Genomic DNA, 18,345 nt, shown 5'->3' with positions numbered 1-18,345 from the left:
CAACAGCTTATGTGGACCAAACTTAGTTGTGCAAAGTCACCTTCTTATTGAACAGGATTTTTTCTTCACAAGAGTCACTTTTTGGAGTATTATTGCACGGATGCACTTTAATATCTGAGAATTTGAAGATTACTGAGGACATTGTTTTTTTGGACACATTTTATTCAATGGAAGGATTTTTTTCACAGTGAACTTGCTTGATTTTCACTGTGAACTTACTTGATTAACCAATTTTCATAGCACCATATTTTATATTAATTTCTCTTTTTGTATACTTAGTATTGATGGTATTGCAAGGATGGAAGGATATTTTTCACTGTGAACTTGCTTGATTTTCACTGTGAACTTGCTTGATTTACTAATATTCATTGCACCATATTTTATATTCAATTCTCTTTTTTAATATTGATGATGTTGTAATATTACTTTTATCATTAAGGCTATTATTGCACAGCGCTGCATTCTTTTTGCTATTTTATACAGGTTTTTTCACACATTATGAGATTGTGATTGATGCATAGCAGCTGTTTATAGGCACTTGATTCACCTTCATTGCTTTAATGACACCTGAAGCTAATTGTAGCTTAGGGTTTGTTTAGGGTAGCTTGCAAGATTTTGTATTATATATAAGGTAAATATAAGCAGTCTAAGCTTCAAAAGGAACAGCAGAGGACACATTTAAATGCAGTAAAAAAAAAAACAACCCACATTTATTGATAAAAACAACAATTGGCAACTCACAGTAAAGTGCCTGCCATATGAACTTTATTCACTTAGGGCTGTCATCCTAACCACAACAGCACATAGCAGAGGTAATCCGGTAGAGAAACTCTGTGCTTCCAATGGCCAGGAAAGACTCAGGGAGACACGTGAGCCAGTCAGACAGCAAGCTTAACATCCTGTGTGAGGTCAGATGCTGCGTGAAGGAGGTATGGCTACATTTTGCAAGGTCACTCTGCCTCTTTCTCAAGTCTTTCTCAAATGTGAGTTGCCAATTATTTTTACTGTTAAATGTGAGGTTTTTTTACTGCACACCAGGACTTTATGAGCATCCATTTTAGAGGAGTTACTGTTTCACAACTTGTGTCACGATATAGTATGTTTATAAACGTCAAGAGGACCTGCCACCTAAATGTCAAATATTATTTCAAAACATTCCAATAAAGGCTTATGTATTATAATAAAAAAACAAAAACTACTACATATTAGACCATGAAGTACAGTGATGTCTTTCTCGCAGCCAACATTTTCCTTGTGCTTCTGTTATGCCATGCTGTCAGCTTGAATCCATCAGGACTTGATAGTTACTTCCAGACTTTCAAAGCTGCCCCCTGCCCAGTCATGATAATGTGCCTCTGTATCTCATGCTGATGCATGTTTAAATTTCACTGGCAAGCTTTGAATATAATAGTTGATTATCAGCACCAGTTCACATAAAGACTCTATGGCAACCAATAAGAAAGCAATATCCTTAAAGAAACAACGTGGGCATGAAATCTTTCCATACTTCAGCAATCTCTCAATACTTCTGAACTTACTACCTGCAGCCTTCTGGGATGTGTGATGTGCATATCACAGAAGGCTGTAGGTGATCCAAGGATACTTTACTGTTATCTGGGGGAAAACCAAGAAAGTGGGAGGATGAATCCAACCAAAACAACTATATTCGAAAACACAAAAAATGAAAATTGGATTTGATTGTGTATGAGACAGGAAAAAGGACGGGAATGCCAGAAAGTGCAATTACTGATGAAGAGTCCTCATTAAGCTTTACATGCTTTGCTTATTAAAAAATAATTTGTTTTGTGTAACAGAGTGTAAGTGTATACTAATAGAACACAAAACTAGAACAGGCAAATATGGCAAATATGTCATATATATATATATATATATATATATATATATATATATATATATATATATATATATATATATATATTACATGAGTGAACAAAGCAAGGTCCATAAGGACATGGATGAGGAAGATCGGGGTGGAGGAAATTGACTGGCCTGCACCTCACCCAAAAGAACACCTTTGGGATGAATTAGAACGCAGACTGACCTCACAAATGTGATTCTGGAAGAATGGCCAAACCTTCCTGTAGGCACATTCCTAAACCTTGTGCACAGCCTTCCCAGAAGAATTGATGCTGTTATATTTGCAAAGGGTGGGCCAACTCAATATTGAACCCTATAGATTAAAGCGGGGGGCCACCTATCTATCGTTTTTTTTTTTTTTGAGTTCATTCACAAACTTTTCTTCTCAGCATTACATACTCACATATTGTGTGTAATATGTCCGCCTGTGTCAGATTTCGTCGGAAAGAATAACTTATATTATTCACTGCAGGCGGTTTCCATCTTCATTGCGGACATTTGAAGCCCACAAGCATTTATTTCCTGGATGTGGTGAATGCTGTGCTCCCAGCATTCACCGCTCGTTCCCGCACATGCTCAGTGGCATCCTGGGAAGCCTGAGACCAGCTCCCAGGAGTCTGGGAGAGGCTAGAAACACGCCTACTCCCACGGGAGGAGAACCAGGAAGTGCAAAGAAGAATAGAAAAATAAAAGGTAATTACGGCAATTTAATTTTTTTTAAACGGCATGTCAGCATCTAGGCAAGGAAGAGAATACATACAGATATTGTTCAAAATTTGGGTGGAACCCCGCTTTAAGACTGAGATGCCATTAAAGTTCAGTATATATATATATATAGATATATATATATATATATATATATATATATATATATATATATATATATATATATATACACACACACACACATTTATACATGCAATGAATTTTTCTAATAAATTGACATTCCCCAGTGTTCTGGGGAAAAACCTTCAATGAATATCTCACAGGATATAGTTTAGAATGTTAATAAAGAAATATGTTAGCCTTGACTGCACCAACTACATAATCATCCAGCTGCCAAATCTAAAACCTTTGAAATATAATGTTAAAAAATTAGGAGATACGAAGCTGCAGGTTTAAGGAATAACTTACCTTGTTTGAATCACTCAGACCGCTTGTATCCAAACAGGTATCACTGTCTTTAACTAGTTCCCGTAGCTGGGGAAAATCCAAAGCCTGCAGAAAAGCAGAATCCCTCTGTTGTGGGGCTGGGGGTACATTAGCTTGATAACATTGTCCTTGTCCCCCTGGAGGAACCATTCTGACTTCCATGTATTTTAGGGTTCCATCTGTGTTCAAGAAAAGAGCCGGCTGATACTGATCCATGTATGATTTAGATTCAGATCCACTAAGATAACAGCAACTGCTGTTATAACTATAACTTTCCTTTCTCAGACATTTCACTAACAATATAATGAATGTTACAAGGGAAACTAAACTGATAGCCACAAGAGAAACAATTAAATATAACGTCATATCTGATGGTGGTTTGGAATTTCTGAGGAAATCTCCAGATTTTGGTCTTTCTACAACAAAATCATCTGCTATGTTTACAAGTACAGTAACAGTAGCAGATAATGGGGGATTCCCATGATCACTAATAAAGATGACAATTTGCTGCTCTGTATCCTCTATTTCTTGAAATCCTCGTACAGTCCTAACTTCTCCTGTATGTTTAGACACCTGGAACGGTGAAGAGTTGCCAGTATCTATTAGGTTAAAGGCCAACCAGGCATTGTGACCAGAGTCCAGATCCACTGCAGTCAGTTTTGTCACCAGATATCCAGCACTTGTAGATTTTGGGATCCTCTCTTGGACAATGAGATCCTCAGAGTGCTCCGGATACAGAAGTGTGGGGAAATTGTCATTTGTATCCAATATGAATATAAAGACAGGGACAGTAGAAAATAACTTTGGAGATCCAGAATCCTCTACTTTTATGGTGATTTGTAGAGTCTGAATGTGCTCATAGTCAAAGGAACGCTGAGCATATATATCACCAGTATTAGAATTTATATAAACATATGATGATACAGATGATCCATCTATCTGGGTTTCCACTATAGAGTACACCAGGTCAGAGTTAACCCCCTCATCTACATCAGTAGCAGACACTGTACATAGAAGGGTCCCTGGGTCACTGTTTTCCTTTATGAAAGCATTATAAGTAGACTGTAAAAATATTGGTGCATTATCATTAACATCAGAAATCCTGAGAATAACAGTCGTTTTATTGGACAGAACTGGAGATCCTAAATCAGAAGCTGTCAGCTCTATATTGTATTTGGATATTTTTTCTCTATCCAAAGTCCCATCAGTGACCAATGAGTAATGGTCTTTAGTAGTTCTGATTTTAAATGGAATATTGGGAGATAATTTTAATTGTATCTCTCCATTTTTCCCAGAATCCTTGTCTCTCACATTAATAAATCCCACAGCAATTCCCTGAGGAGCATTTTCTGGAATTTCATTTGCCATGGAGGCAAAAGAAATCTCAGGATAATTGTCATTTAGATCTTCTACTTCTATATGAACCAGACAGTCACCTTCTAGTTTAGGATGTCCTTTGTCTACTGCTTTGATTGCCAGTTCATAAAAATTTACTTCTTCAAAATCTACAGATCCATTAATATAAATCTGACCATTCTGTTCATTCAGAACAAATATTTTTCTAGCAGATTCTGATGTGTGTTTGTCAACATAATACACGATTTCACTATTGGCTCCATTATCAAGATCTGTTGCATTTAAACTTAATACAACTGTATTTAAAGGGAGATTTTCCCTTAGATTGATCTTATATACCGACTGATCAAAGACTGGCCTATTATCATTAATATCTAACACTGTTATTGTGATATAACAGGATCCTGATCTAGCCGGTTCTCCACCATCTATAGCAGTGAGAATAAGATTGTGTTCTTGTTTCTCCTCCCTATCTAACACCTTCTCTAATACCAGCTGAGGGATGAGAGTGCCATCCTTACGATTCTTTACAGACAATGAGAAATAAGGATTTGTGTTTAATATGTACTGACTAACACCATTAATACCAACATCTAAATCCTTAGCGATATCCAAAGTAAACCTATCACCAGGACTTGCAATTAACTCTGAAATCTCAATAATGTTTTTATTAGATAAAAATATTGGGGAATTATCATTAATATCCTGAATCTCTATGTCTAACCTGAAATGCTCTAAAGGATTTTCAGCAACCACCTCTAAATTCAGCACACAGGTCACAATTGATCCACACAGGATCTCTCTATCAATCCTGTCATTAAAAATTAAGCCTCCATTTTCCTTATTTACAGTGAAATATTTTTGGTATTTCTCAGATGATAAATGTAATCTGCGCTGAGCAATCTCTGCACGTTTTATGCCCAGATCCTGAGCTACATTTCCTACCCATGTCCCTGGATCAGACTCCTCCACAATAGAATAACGAAGCTGCCCAGAGACCCAGCCCCAGCTACAAAGGAGAAGGGAGAAAGCTACTTGCCATTTCCAACACAGACAGCAGTCTCTGATGTCCATATCTTACAATGTTTCCTTGATATTTCCTGTATCATAGATCCTTTATATTCCACACTGCCTGTTGTTTATAAATTCATATGTGTTTTATAGCAAAAATAATCCATCTGTAGCAAAAACATCCTCAGGGTCCCTAACAAAGCAGTCCTTTGTGTGTTTGAGAGGAGATGGGAGGGTGAATCACTGAGCCAGGGGGAGGAGAGTGCAGCTCTACTTTGAACAGATATATTTCTGTAGCTAAATAAAATGTGTGGATGACAAGTCTGCCCTCCTGTGGCCTTTAAAAATAACTGCAATCGTACATAATACACACAGGAGTTATAATGTTTTAAAATTAAATAGAGCTATTGTTTTTCCAAAAGCAGGATTGTTTTGCTTTTTTTCAACACCTATCTTTGCTGAGCAGTAATTTATATATTATGATCATTACAAATATGTAACATTTTCTAAGCAAAACATAGGTGTAAACTTTGTGGTTTTGAACCCCTTAATCAATTAAAGTTTATCATTATTATTACTACATTCAAGCCATGGTTTTGTTTTGGAAACAGTTTTCATACTTTGTTATATTTCTAGGTGGTCAGTCTTTCCATTTTCCACCATAATTCCATGTTTAGCTGGTATACACATTTCTGCTTCAATCGTTTTTTGTTGAAATTTTTTAAAGAGTATAAGCAATATGAACATTGTGCAGAGCAGCAAACAATCATTGTATGCTCTGTATAAACAGGAAGAGATGGTACATGAGTAGGGGGAAAACAAGGTTACAGAATCTCTCTGTAATTGAGTGATGTCTTCTCTAAACTCACAGGTGAGCATTTAGTCACCAGTTATAAAAGATATGTTTTCTGCTATAACATGGATCTAGAAACGACCAGAACCTTATAAACACTGTGGGGTATTGTATTCAAAAAAGGAAACTATTTTGGGACTTTAAATGAGGCTAGCACCAAAGGGATGCTCGCCTCCATCCCGGTCATTGGTTATAATGAAAAAGAGAGAGAAGTGGGACTTTAAATTAAGCACACAGCAGCACAACGCAGGTCAAGTGACCAACATTTATTTATTTGGTATAATCCATGGTATGTAAAAAACATTTTGGGCATCCAACCTCTAAAATGCTGTGGGCATCAGGCCTCTATATAATAAACCATGGATTGATTATACATAAAATACATATAAATTACACAATAGGTCATGATCCATTGTCACACAGAGAGCACAGATAACAATCAATATGCATGTGTACATTTGTTACTATGATTAGACCCAAAAAAGAGCCATGAAAATTAGGACAAATAATTATAATAATAAAAGAGATTTAATGCCATGACAGATACTTATGGAGGTAGGTGGAATCATTGAAATCTTGGTATTCCATGATATGGGAAGATTGGTAATAATCAAAGCTCTACGTGTTTCGCGGTATAGCAACCGCTCATCAGGACCATACGTCATGGAATGATTGTCTGCATCAGCGATCCAGTGAAACAGCATCCAGAATCGCAGAGAGCTGCAAAGCAAAGCAGCCCGATGCCAGGGTGATCTGCGGGAATGGACCTCCATGTGGGAAACCTGGTGTGCACAGAGTGGACAATTCCAAGCATGTGTGTGTGATGCTGAACAGCATCACACACACATGCTTGGAATATGCAGTAAAAACAGTCAACAAAAAGCACAATATAAGCTAATTTATTGTAATACAAAAACAATGCACTTTAGAATGCAAATAATTCCCAAAAACGAATTTATTACAAACAAAAACAAAATAATTTGTGAGAACGAATATGTACCGATACAGGCTAAGTATGACGGAAAGACTTTTACCAGAAACAGGAAGAAGATGTTTTTCTTTAGAAATACTTGTCATATACAGTACCTGTGCAAATAAGAATCAAGTCAAGGAAGATTAATTAAATCATGTATGTCACTTTTAAGCAATTAAGTCCAATCCTGATTTCCCACCCGGTAGCCATAATTTTCTTTTTTAAGCACAGACAAAGTTTCCATACTGCTCATACACTGCCTACAGGCAGGCCTAGTCAAAATCTACTCTCCTTTGAAAGCAGATTGTGAGGTACAATGGCTCCCTTTCTGGACATATCTACAGATATATAGCTACTTTACTAGTCACCAGAGGAAACATTGCTTCACCAGAGTTTCAAAAATATGAACACTCCCAAAATGTGTAGACCAATGTATTATAATATAATACAGTAACATAATATAGTGTCCTTAACAGAAAAAAAACACAACTAAATGAAAACTTTACACCTGAATCAATTCAAATTAATTTGCTGTTGATTCATATTTAGTAAAGTGAGTTTTGATTATTTTCTATGTAAAAAATAAAGGAAGAAATTGTGCTCGAAGGTGTCTATTGCAGCTGACACATCCATTGACATAGATTGATATAACTTAAATACAAAAATAGTGCAGCGCTTGGTGTAGACTGAAGTGAAAACAAATATCAGTGCAAAAAGTGAGAAAAATAGTTCAATATATAGTCTGAAATGTTAACACCACTGTGATCATCCAAAGGCACTGTGAAAATCACCATGCAACAGTCCGTGAGACACCCAATTCTCCCATGATCCACTGCTGTGAAGAGAAACATACAGGCTTTCCAAATTGATTCGACTCCCATACCGTAGGAACAGAGTCAATCCTGCTTGTATGGATGTGACAACCACAACAGTAATATGGACACCTCTCCACTAGGAATGGTCAAGTTAGTGGTGTATCGCATATAATTCTCAAGATGGGTCATAAATGTAAAACCTGTGGTTGGTCACAGGTCAGATGGCAGTCCATTCAGCACCTAGATGTAGAAGTTCAGCCTCAGCCCCATCCTCTTCCTGCAGCTCCGATCATCCCCTGCTGTGGGCGTAACAAGGAATGCCCACAGCTGGGGATGATCAGGGCTGCAGAAAGAGGACGGGGCTGATGCTAAACCTCTATATCTAGATGCTGCATGGACTGCCATTGGACCTGTGACCGACCCCCAAGTCTTACATCTATCACCCATCTGGAGAGTTATATGCGCTAAACCACTAACTTGACCCCTCCTAGAGGAGAGATGTCCATATTACCGTTTTGGATGTCACATCCATACAAGCGTGATCGACTCCGTGCCTGCGGTATGGGAGTCCACTCATTCTCATTGGAGAATTGGGTGTCTCACAGACTGTTGCATGGTGATTTTCACATAGAAGGAGGCTTTTGGTTGATCACAGTGGTGTTAACATTTCGGACTATATAGTGAACTATTTTTTCTCACTTTTTGCACTATTTGTTTTCACTTCAGTCTACACCAAGCGCTGCACTATTTTTGCATTTAGATTATTTACTATAGGCTGCAATATTATTAATGCATAACCAATTTCCATAATATATTTCAATTATTTCATATAAGCACAGCTTTTATTCATAAATGTTAAGTAGTCACACAAAAAATTGGTTTCAAACAGGAATTATTTGATTTTTTTTTTTTAAAGCGGTATTAAAACCAAAACCAAAAATGTAATATATTGCAGCTTACCAATCATTAGCTGTAGTGGCTGTATTCATTTTAGGCTTTTTTCCCCTCTGTTTTCCCCTGGTGATCTAGCCAGTAACATACCTCCCACATTAGAGTGCCCCCGCACTGGATGAAGGAGTACAGGGGCACCTTTGCACAGCAGCATTGTCAGTCTGGAGGGAGGGGAATGTTAGATAGACTAGCAGATTTAAATACAGTAACAACTTGAAGCTATGCTCCAGCTAATACTTTATACGCAGTTACAGCACACAGTTTTTTAAACTTTGGGATAAAGGTTTTACAGCAAATAAAAGCTAATCAGTTTAAGCACCCCATCAGTGTTAAATGGTCTGTCTCATCCCTGTAACTGCAAGAGAGCTTTTTTTTAAAAAAGGAACAGACTTACTGGCTGGTTCACCAGATGAAAATAAAAGAGATGAAGCCTTAAAAAGAAAACTAAGAAATAATAAGCTGCTATATAATACATTTTTGCTCTTGTGTTTAATAATGCTTTCAGTTTATGATAATGTTTGTCTGCATTGGATTTGACTTCTAATCCTGTCTGTCTGTTCTGCTGTCTGTGTTTGTCCAGCTAGGCGATTCTTTGGGTCTTGTTGCCTCTGTACCTTCAGGAAGAAGACCAGTTACTTCTGTTCCCTGCAACTATCAACTGCTATGCTTTACTACTGTTTGTCTATCCAGATGCTGTACTTGCTCTCCTGTGTGTATATATTCAGATTCTGTTCTTATCTGACCTTGATTTACCACTATGCTTCTGCTAACAGGTCTCTTTATCACAACAGCTCCCAAACCCCCAGAAAATTGTACATCAGTTCCCTGCTACAAGTAAAAAAATATACAGGGAATACAATATCCTCCCATGTGAACCAGAAAACACTTACAGCACCTACAGAACTGAAAAAATATTAAGTAAACAAGTGAACTGCCTACTTCCCCTTTAGTAAATCAACTCCATTGTCTTCAATGGCAAAACCTTCATCAATCTGTTATTGTATGGTATTTTTTTTTTAATCCTGCATTTTGCAGTTTAGCTCATTTTCCTAAACAATTCTTTCTATGGTTAAATCAAACTATATGGGGCATATTTATAAAGCAATGAATGCAATATTTTACCGAACATCCACTCTGGGTGTATCTTCTTGGTGAATGTGCACTCACAAGATATTTAAAATAAAATTGCTTAAGATTTTTTAAACACTAACACAAATGTGTAATGAAAATGGAGATGAAGGGTGTTAGATTTAAACTTCAACTCACCTTGTTTGGACCACTCAAACAGTCTGTATCTGAAGAGGTATCATTGTCTTTAACTAATTCCCGTAACTGGGGAAAATCCAGAGCCTGAAGAAAAGCTGAATCCCGCTGCTGTGCGGCTGGGGGCACATTAGTTTGATAGCATTGTCCTTGTCCTCCTGGGGGAACCATCCTGACCTCCATGTATTTTAGGGTTCCATCTGTGTTCAGGAAAAGAGCTGGCTGATACTGATCTATGTATGACTTGGACTCAGATCCACTAAGATAACAGCAACTTCTGCTGTAATCATAATTTTCCTTTCGCAGACATCTCACTAGCAATATAATAAATGTCACAAGGGAAACTAAACTGATAGCTACAAGAGAAACAATTAAATATAAAGTCATATCTGATGATGCTTTAGGATGTGTAAATACATCACCAGATTTTCGTCTCTCTACTAAAATATCATCTGCTATACTTACAAGTATAGTGACAGTAGTAGATAATTGGGGATCCCCATGGTCATTGATAGAAATGATAAGTTGCTGCTCTGTATTTTCTGTTTCTTGAAAACCTTGTAGAGTCCTGACCTCTCCTGTATGTTTAGACACTTGGAATAGGGAAGCACCGGTAGGATCAATGAGGGTAAAGGCCAACCAGGCATTGTGACCAGAGTCCAGATCCACTGCAGTCAATTTTGTCACCAAATATCCAGCACTTGTAGATTTTGGGATCCTCTCCTGCACAATGAGATCCTCAGAATGCTCCGGATACAGCAGTGTGGGGGAGTTGTCATTTGTATCCAATATAAATATAAAGACAGGGACAGCAGAAAATAACTTTGGAGATCCAGAATCCTCTACTTTTATGGTGATTTGTAAAGTCTGAATGTGTTCATAGTCAAAAGAACGCTGAACATATATATCACCATTATTAGAATTAATGTAAACAAAAGATGATACAGATGATCCATCTATCTGGGTCTCCACTATGGAGTAAACTAGTTCAGCATTCACCCCCTCATCTGCATCAGTAGCAGACACTGTACATAGAAGAGTCCCTGGGTCACTGTTCTCCTTAATGAAGGCATTATAGGTAGATTGTGTAAATGTTGGAGCATTATCATTAACATCAGAAACCCTGAGAATAACAATCGTCGTACTGGACAGAGCTGGAGAGCCTAAATCAGTAGCTGTTAGCTCTATAGTGTATTGGGATATTTTTTCTCTATCCAAAATCCCATTAGTGATCAATGAATAACGATTTTTAATAGTACTGGTTTTAAATGGACTATCTGGGGATAGTTCAAACTGTATTTCTCCATTTTTCCCAGAGTCCCTATCTTCTATATAAATATAACCCACAACAGTTCCCAAGGGCACATTTTCTGGAATCTCATTTGCCATTAAAGCAAAAGAAATCTCAGGATAATTGTCATTTACATCTTCTATTTCTATATGAACCACACAGTCACCTTCTAGCTTAGGAAATCCCTTGTCTACTGCTTTAATAGAAAATTCATAAAAATTGTTATCCTCATAATCTACAGATCCATTAATATAAATCTGACCACTCTGTTCATTTAAAGCAAATTTGTCTTTGATGGAATCTGCTGTGTGATCAACAATATAATACAGGATTTCACCATTTGCTCCCCCATCAAGATCTGTTGCATTTAACATTAATATAACAGTATTTAAAGGGAGATTTTCCTTAAGGTTGATTTTATACACTGGCTGATCAAAGACTGGTGGATTATCATTAATATCTAACACTGTTATTGTGATATGACAGGATCCCGATCTAGCCGGTTCTCCTCCATCTATAGCAGTGAGAATAAGATTGTGTTCTTGTTTCTCCTCCCTATCTAACACCTTCTCTAATATCAGCTGAGGGATGAGAGTGCCATCCTTACGAATCTTTACAGACAATGAGAAATAAGGATTTGTGTTTAATATGTACTGACTAACACCATTAACACCAACATCTAAATCTTTAGCAATATCTAAGGTAAACTTAGCACCAGGACCTAATAATTCTGTGATCTCAATGATGCGCTTACTAGATAAGAAAGTGGGAGAATTATCATTAATATCCTGAATCTCTATGTCTAAAGTAAAATGTTCTACAGGGTTTTCAGTAATCACCTCTAAGTGCAACACACAGCTCACACTTGATCCACACAGGATCTCTCTATCAATCCGATCATTTACAGTCAAGCCTCCATTTTCCTTATTTACAGTAAAATATTTTTGATATTTCCCAGATGATAAATGTAATCTGCGCAGAGAAACTGCACGTTTAATGCCCAGATTCTGAGCTACATTTCCTACCCATGTCCCTGGATCAGACTCCTCCACAATAGAATAACGAAGCTGCCCAGAGACCCAGCCCCAGCTACAAAGGAGAAGGGAGAAAGCTACTTGCCATTTCCAACACAGACAGCAGTCTCTGATGTCCATATCTTACAATGTTTCCTCAAAATGTGTTGTACCATAGATCCTCTGTAATCCAAAATGCCTGCTTATAAAATTGCACTAATGGTTTAGCAAAAATAATCCAAGCGTTGCAATAACATCTTTGGGATCGTTAATTGAGCAGCTCTTTGTGTGTGAGAGAGGAGATGGGAGGGTGAATCACTGAGCCAGGGGGAGGAGAGAGCTGAGCTAACTTGAGCAGATATATTGCTGAAGCTAAATAAAATGTGTGGATGACAAGTTTGCCCTCTTCTGGTCATAAGACATAACTTCTACCTTACCAAACAAGTAATGCCTACATTTTACTAGAGCAAATTAATATTGCTTTTAATTGAAAAGAAATGATCTACAAATGTGATAACTGTTTATCTCCTGTTCTTTTAATGATAAACAGTGCTTTACATATGATTTATGTAAAACAAAATGTTATGTTTCTTACATAGAACACATATGCGAATACATAACTGGCATCTTTTTTTTGTAATTGTATATCCCTACTAATCAGACTCTAGTTTAATGTAGGAAAAATCTGTAATGCTTGATTTAAGTGCTATGAAAACCAAAACCAAAAATGTTTATTGCAGCTAAGTTAACAATTGTTAGATGTGGTGGCTGCATTCGTTTTCTTTTTTTAAAGCTTTTTCCCCTCTGTTTTTACATGGGAATCTAGCCAGTAACACACTTCTATTAGAGTGCCTACACTCTGCATGAAGGAGCAACAGAGACACTTTTGGAAAGCAGCATTGTCAGTCTGGGGGTAGGGTATTGTTAAATGAACTAGCAAATTTAGATACACTACACATTGAAGCCAAACTCCAGCTATCACTTTATCAGTAGTTATAGCAAACAGTTCTGTTCCTTATGGGATAAAGGATTTACATAATAATTTTCAAAATAATTTACATAAAAGCTGATCACTGTAATCACCCTTGTTAGTGGTAAATAATTTGTCTCAACCCTCTGTCACATCTGCAGGACAGCTTGTTCTATCAAATAACAAACTTACTGGCAGAATCACCAGTTAAAAAAATAAAATAAAATGAATGCAGCCATAACATCTAAGACCTGTAAAGCTGCGATATAATAAATGTTTGCTTTTAGGTTTAATACTGCTTTTAGTCTCAAACCTCATTATTGTTGATTTGTTGAATTTAGTTAAATTATTAATACATTTTTGATATGGTGGTGATAATACTAAAATATTGTAAAATTAAATAAATAGCTAAAAAAATTGCCAATCCACCTCTTTGTTGTGCTGCAACTGTAAAGCCTCGTACACATGATCAGATTTTCCGACAGGCTGTTGGCGGAAAATCTGACCGTGTGTATGCTCCATCGGACAATTATTGTCGGATTTTTCACGGACAAATGTTGGATAGCAGGTTTTAGAATTTTCCGTGGACAAATGTCTGTTGTCAGATTTTCCAAGCGTGTGTACAAAAGTCCATCAGACAAAAGTCCAATGTACAAACGTGCATGCTCGTAAGCAAGGACGAGCCAGAAGCGGTTGGTCTTGTAAACTAGGTCTTGGAGAATTAACATTCGTGACGTCGCAAATTATGAAATCTCGATAAGCAGCGCACATTCTCTTCTCCTTTAATGGGATAATAATGAAGCTGCTTTGCTGGTTATACTGATGGAGTTATTGCAAACAAATTTTCAAAGGCTTTTTTTTTGTAGTGATATCAAGAATAATATTATTATGTTTTTTTTTCTTTTTTTCTTTAGGCAAGTTACCACAACACCATTATCCCGTAGTTTTTAAGATCAAAGATACAAATATGTTGGTGTCCCTTGTCAATTTTACATTGTATTTTTAAAAATGTAACTGCCTACTCCCAAAATGTCATTTGAAGTAAAACACATAGCCAAGTATTACTCTACACAATTTTTTTATTGTGCATTAAAAAAAGAAAACAAATAAAATTAGACATGCTATCTGCCAATAGAACTTAACCAAAAAGTGCATTCTATGTATCCAAAAATATAGAAAACATACCAAATCAAATCATTATTCAACCAAAAAAAATAATGTCAAAGAAATAACTCCAAGGCCAATAATAAATAACACGTTATCTCCTCCAATTCCGCAACATGTCTGGTTGACGAACGGCCGTTCAGAAACGAACTGAAAAGCACGAAATGAAAAGCACGAAAAGAAAAGCGCAAATAAACACTCACCAAACTTCTACTAACACGAATTTAGCAGAAGGAGCACAAGGGGTGGCACTAAAGAACTGAAAAACCATGTAGTACTTCACTATGTTCGTGATTGTTGGCCAACAATTGTGTGTCGTATGCAAGACAAGTTTGGTCCACGGATTTGTTGGCCAACAATCCGATCGTGTGTACGAGGCTTTAGGAAAAAGCAAGTAAGGGCATTTCATACCATTTCACTTGCAAGAGCTCTGCCTGGGTCCAATTGATGTGTTAATTCCAACTATATCTGTGTAGAGTTGGGCGAACAGTTCGAGCCGAGAAACAATTTGGTCAAACAACTCCTGTTCGCCTATTTAGGGAACATCCAAATTTGAGGGGCGACTGCTGAGTGCCCCACAATGTATGCTGCATGATGCATTATAAGCCCTTAATGGTTAAAACTTTGCCTAATCAGAGCACAGTGAATAGCTGGTTGTTAAAGAGCAGGCCACTGTCTTTAACAACGGATGACTAACCAGCTGTCAATGGGCTTCCCCACTCACAGCTGAATGAAAATAATACATTGCTGGCAATAGAAATTTAAAAAAAAAAACAACGTGGGGGGTCCCCCCAATCCATACCAGGCCTTTTGGGTCTGGTATGGATTGTAAGGGAGACCCCACACCAAAATTAAAAAAAAAATGGCATGGTGTCCCCCCAGAATCCATACCAGACCCTTAGGGGATGATCAAGTGCCCCCCCTCCTGAACCATACTAGGCCACGTGTCTTCAACATGGGGGGATGCTGTGGGGCAGGGTACCTCTTTGTCAAAAAGAAATAAAGCACACACACAGTTTTTGACAATTTCTTTATTAAAAAAAACAATGTCCCCCGATGTAGATCCATCATCAGTCAAGACGCTCGGTGATTTCACAAGAGAGCGGTGCCACCAGGTGATGTCGCCAGGTGGCCCAGCACCTTACCTATATAAGAACTGTCAAATGGCAGAGCAGGTAGTGTTTGTTAGCCTTCATCGTGGGTGGAGCGTTTTTTTTCTCTTTGATAGAACCCCCCGGACCAAAAGCACCCTCATATGTTGAGGGCATGTGGCCTAGTATGGTTTAAGAGGGGGTGCCCACTTGTCTCCCCCTTTCCTGACCTGCCAGGCTGCATGCTCAGATAAGGGTCTGGTAAGGATTTTGGGGGGGACCCCATGCCACTTTTTTATTTTGGCATGGGGTTCCCCTTAAAATGCATACTAGATGCAAAGGGCCTGATATGGATTGGGGGGGCTGCTGGCAGTTTAAATGTTTATTTTTTCTTTGTAAATGTCAGTTTTGCTGCAGCAGGTTCTATACATGGTACAGATGTGTCACTTTACAGGCAGACTAAGGGGACCCACCAGGCAATGTATTTAAAGGAACTTTTCTTTTTATTATTTCACTTTAAGGATCATTAAAATCACTGCTCTTTTAAAAATGATCTTTTTTAAAAAGTTTTTTTGCATTGATACATGTCCCCCGGGGCAGTACTCGGACCCCCATACCCTTTGTATGCCCAATAACTTGCATATAGGCCTTCACAATGGGCGATGTTCAAGAGTTCTGGCGTGAACCAAACTGGGGGGTGTTTTGCCCAACTCTATATTTGGGTTTCATTGCACTATATGAGGCAGAGGCTTTGACAGACTGTGTTTTCCATAAGCAGTCAGTCAGTGCTTTACCCGTAACCTGGCCTTGCCAGTGTCAGAAAGTCAGTAATAGCAGCTAACCAATTAAAAATAGAAGGGCACCTTTACTGGCTGATAAGTAACAAAAGAAAGCTGGACTTTAGGTCCAGTTTATAAACCATGTTTAATTAATTCTGTTTAAGGTAAACCATAAAACAATCAGTATTTGAACTAAACAAAGGTCTATTGATCTGTGCTGAATCGTTTTATTCAATGATTTCATTAATATGACTTATTCCTAAAAGCATTTATGAACAGAAAGAGGTTATTAAAAGTTATTTATTTATATATTTTTTTATTTTTAATCAAAAAAGAGTAGCTACCGTATATACTCGAGTATAAGTCAACCCGAGTATAAGTGGAGGCCCCTAATTTACCACAAAAAAACTGGGAAAAACTTATTGACCCGAGTATAAGACGAGGGTGAGAAATGCAGCAGCTACTGTAAGTGGAAAAAGAGGGTCAACAGTGCCCATCTGCAGTTGCATGCCTCCCTGTGTCCTGTGCAGCCTACCTGTATCCTGTGCATGTGCATGTGTCCTGTGCATGTGCATCTGTCCTGTGTCCCTGTGTCCTGTACATGTGCATGTGTCCTGTGTCCCTGTGTCCTGTGCATGTGTCCTGTGTCCTGTACATGCGTCCTGTGCCCTGTACATGTGCATGTGTCCTGTGTCCTGTGCATGTGTCCTGTGTCCTGTACATGTGTCCTGTGTCCTGTACATGTGCATGTGTCCTGTGTCCCTGTGTCCTGTGTATGTGCATGTGTCCTGTACATGTGTATGTGTCATGTGTCCTGTGTCCTGTGTCCCTGTGCAGCCTACCTGTGTCCTGTGCATCCTCCCTGTGGCGATCTTCATCCTCCGATCAGTGTGTAATAATAAAGTTGGGCAGCCATTCCACTGTTCAAAAGCCACGCCTCCTCCTTGTCTGTGATAGGCAGAACACTCAGCAGTCAGCGGTCAGCCTATCACGGACATTCTCTCATTCTCATACCACGGACGAGGATGAGAGAATGTCCGTGATAGGCTGTATACACACTGCTGGGAAATGGAGTGTTCAGCCTATCACAGACGAGGAGGAGGCGCGGCTTTTGAAAGCTGGAATAGCCTCCGAACTTTATTATCACACGCTGGCCGCCGTCTGCCTGCATGACACGCTGATCATGTAGGCAGACGGCAGAGACTCAAGTATAAGTCGAGAGGGGCACTTTCAGCCTAAAAAAGGCTAAAAATCTCGACTTATACTCGAGTATATACGGTATATATATTTTTATAGATCTTATTTCCTACCTGCCTATATGTGTGAGCACTGGTATATAGAATACAGCCACTAGATAGCGCTGTCATATATTTTAAACAAAAAATTATCTTTTATCTAGTAATCAGTATACTAACTGTTCAGTTATTATTTAATAAATTAGCCCATATGGTAATATGCTATATGCAAAATGAGAGTTATGGGTTTATTTCAAGATAGGGTTTTTTTTGCACCCAGATCTCTTAGTCGCTTTTTGGGGTTTATATTCATGCTGTCTGTTTTAATATCAAATACATTTTTTCACATACGGTTTATTAATTGTTAAACTCAGCTCGGATGAGACAGATGCTTGTCTTTTTTTGTGTTATTTAGATAGCTTGTGGATATGAATATGTTCCATTCCATGTATGATTGCCACTGACCAATGGCATTGATTTGTTTAGCATATAGGCTCCGGTATCATGGCAGTGGCTCCATTTTCCTGACGACGCGTGCCTAAGCGCGAAA

General features: G+C 38.0%; 1 protein-coding gene across 16 annotated transcripts in view; it reads right to left on the bottom strand.

Moving 5' to 3' along the window:
- Positions 1-18,345, bottom strand: part of LOC141132494 (protocadherin gamma-C5-like) — a 751,191-nt gene that overhangs the window by 325,560 nt on the left and 407,286 nt on the right. For 2 of the 16 annotated variants that reach the window (XM_073620965.1, XM_073620980.1), the window contains exon 1: positions 3,013-5,625. The exons of 13 other annotated variants lie outside the window; for them this stretch is intronic. In XM_073620965.1, the coding sequence (XP_073477066.1) occupies positions 3,013-5,460 (2,448 nt within the window). In that variant the 5' untranslated portion in view covers positions 5,461-5,625. Of the gene's footprint in view, positions 1-3,012; positions 5,626-10,255; positions 12,867-18,345 lie in introns of those variants that run through there. One more of the 16 variants, XM_073620991.1, reaches the window with a different exon arrangement.

Source organism: Aquarana catesbeiana, linkage group LG03 (assembly GCF_042186555.1).
Source record: "Aquarana catesbeiana isolate 2022-GZ linkage group LG03, ASM4218655v1, whole genome shotgun sequence".
Lineage (NCBI taxonomy): Eukaryota > Metazoa > Chordata > Amphibia > Anura > Ranidae > Aquarana > Aquarana catesbeiana.
This window is presented reverse-complemented; position numbering and strand designations above follow the sequence as displayed.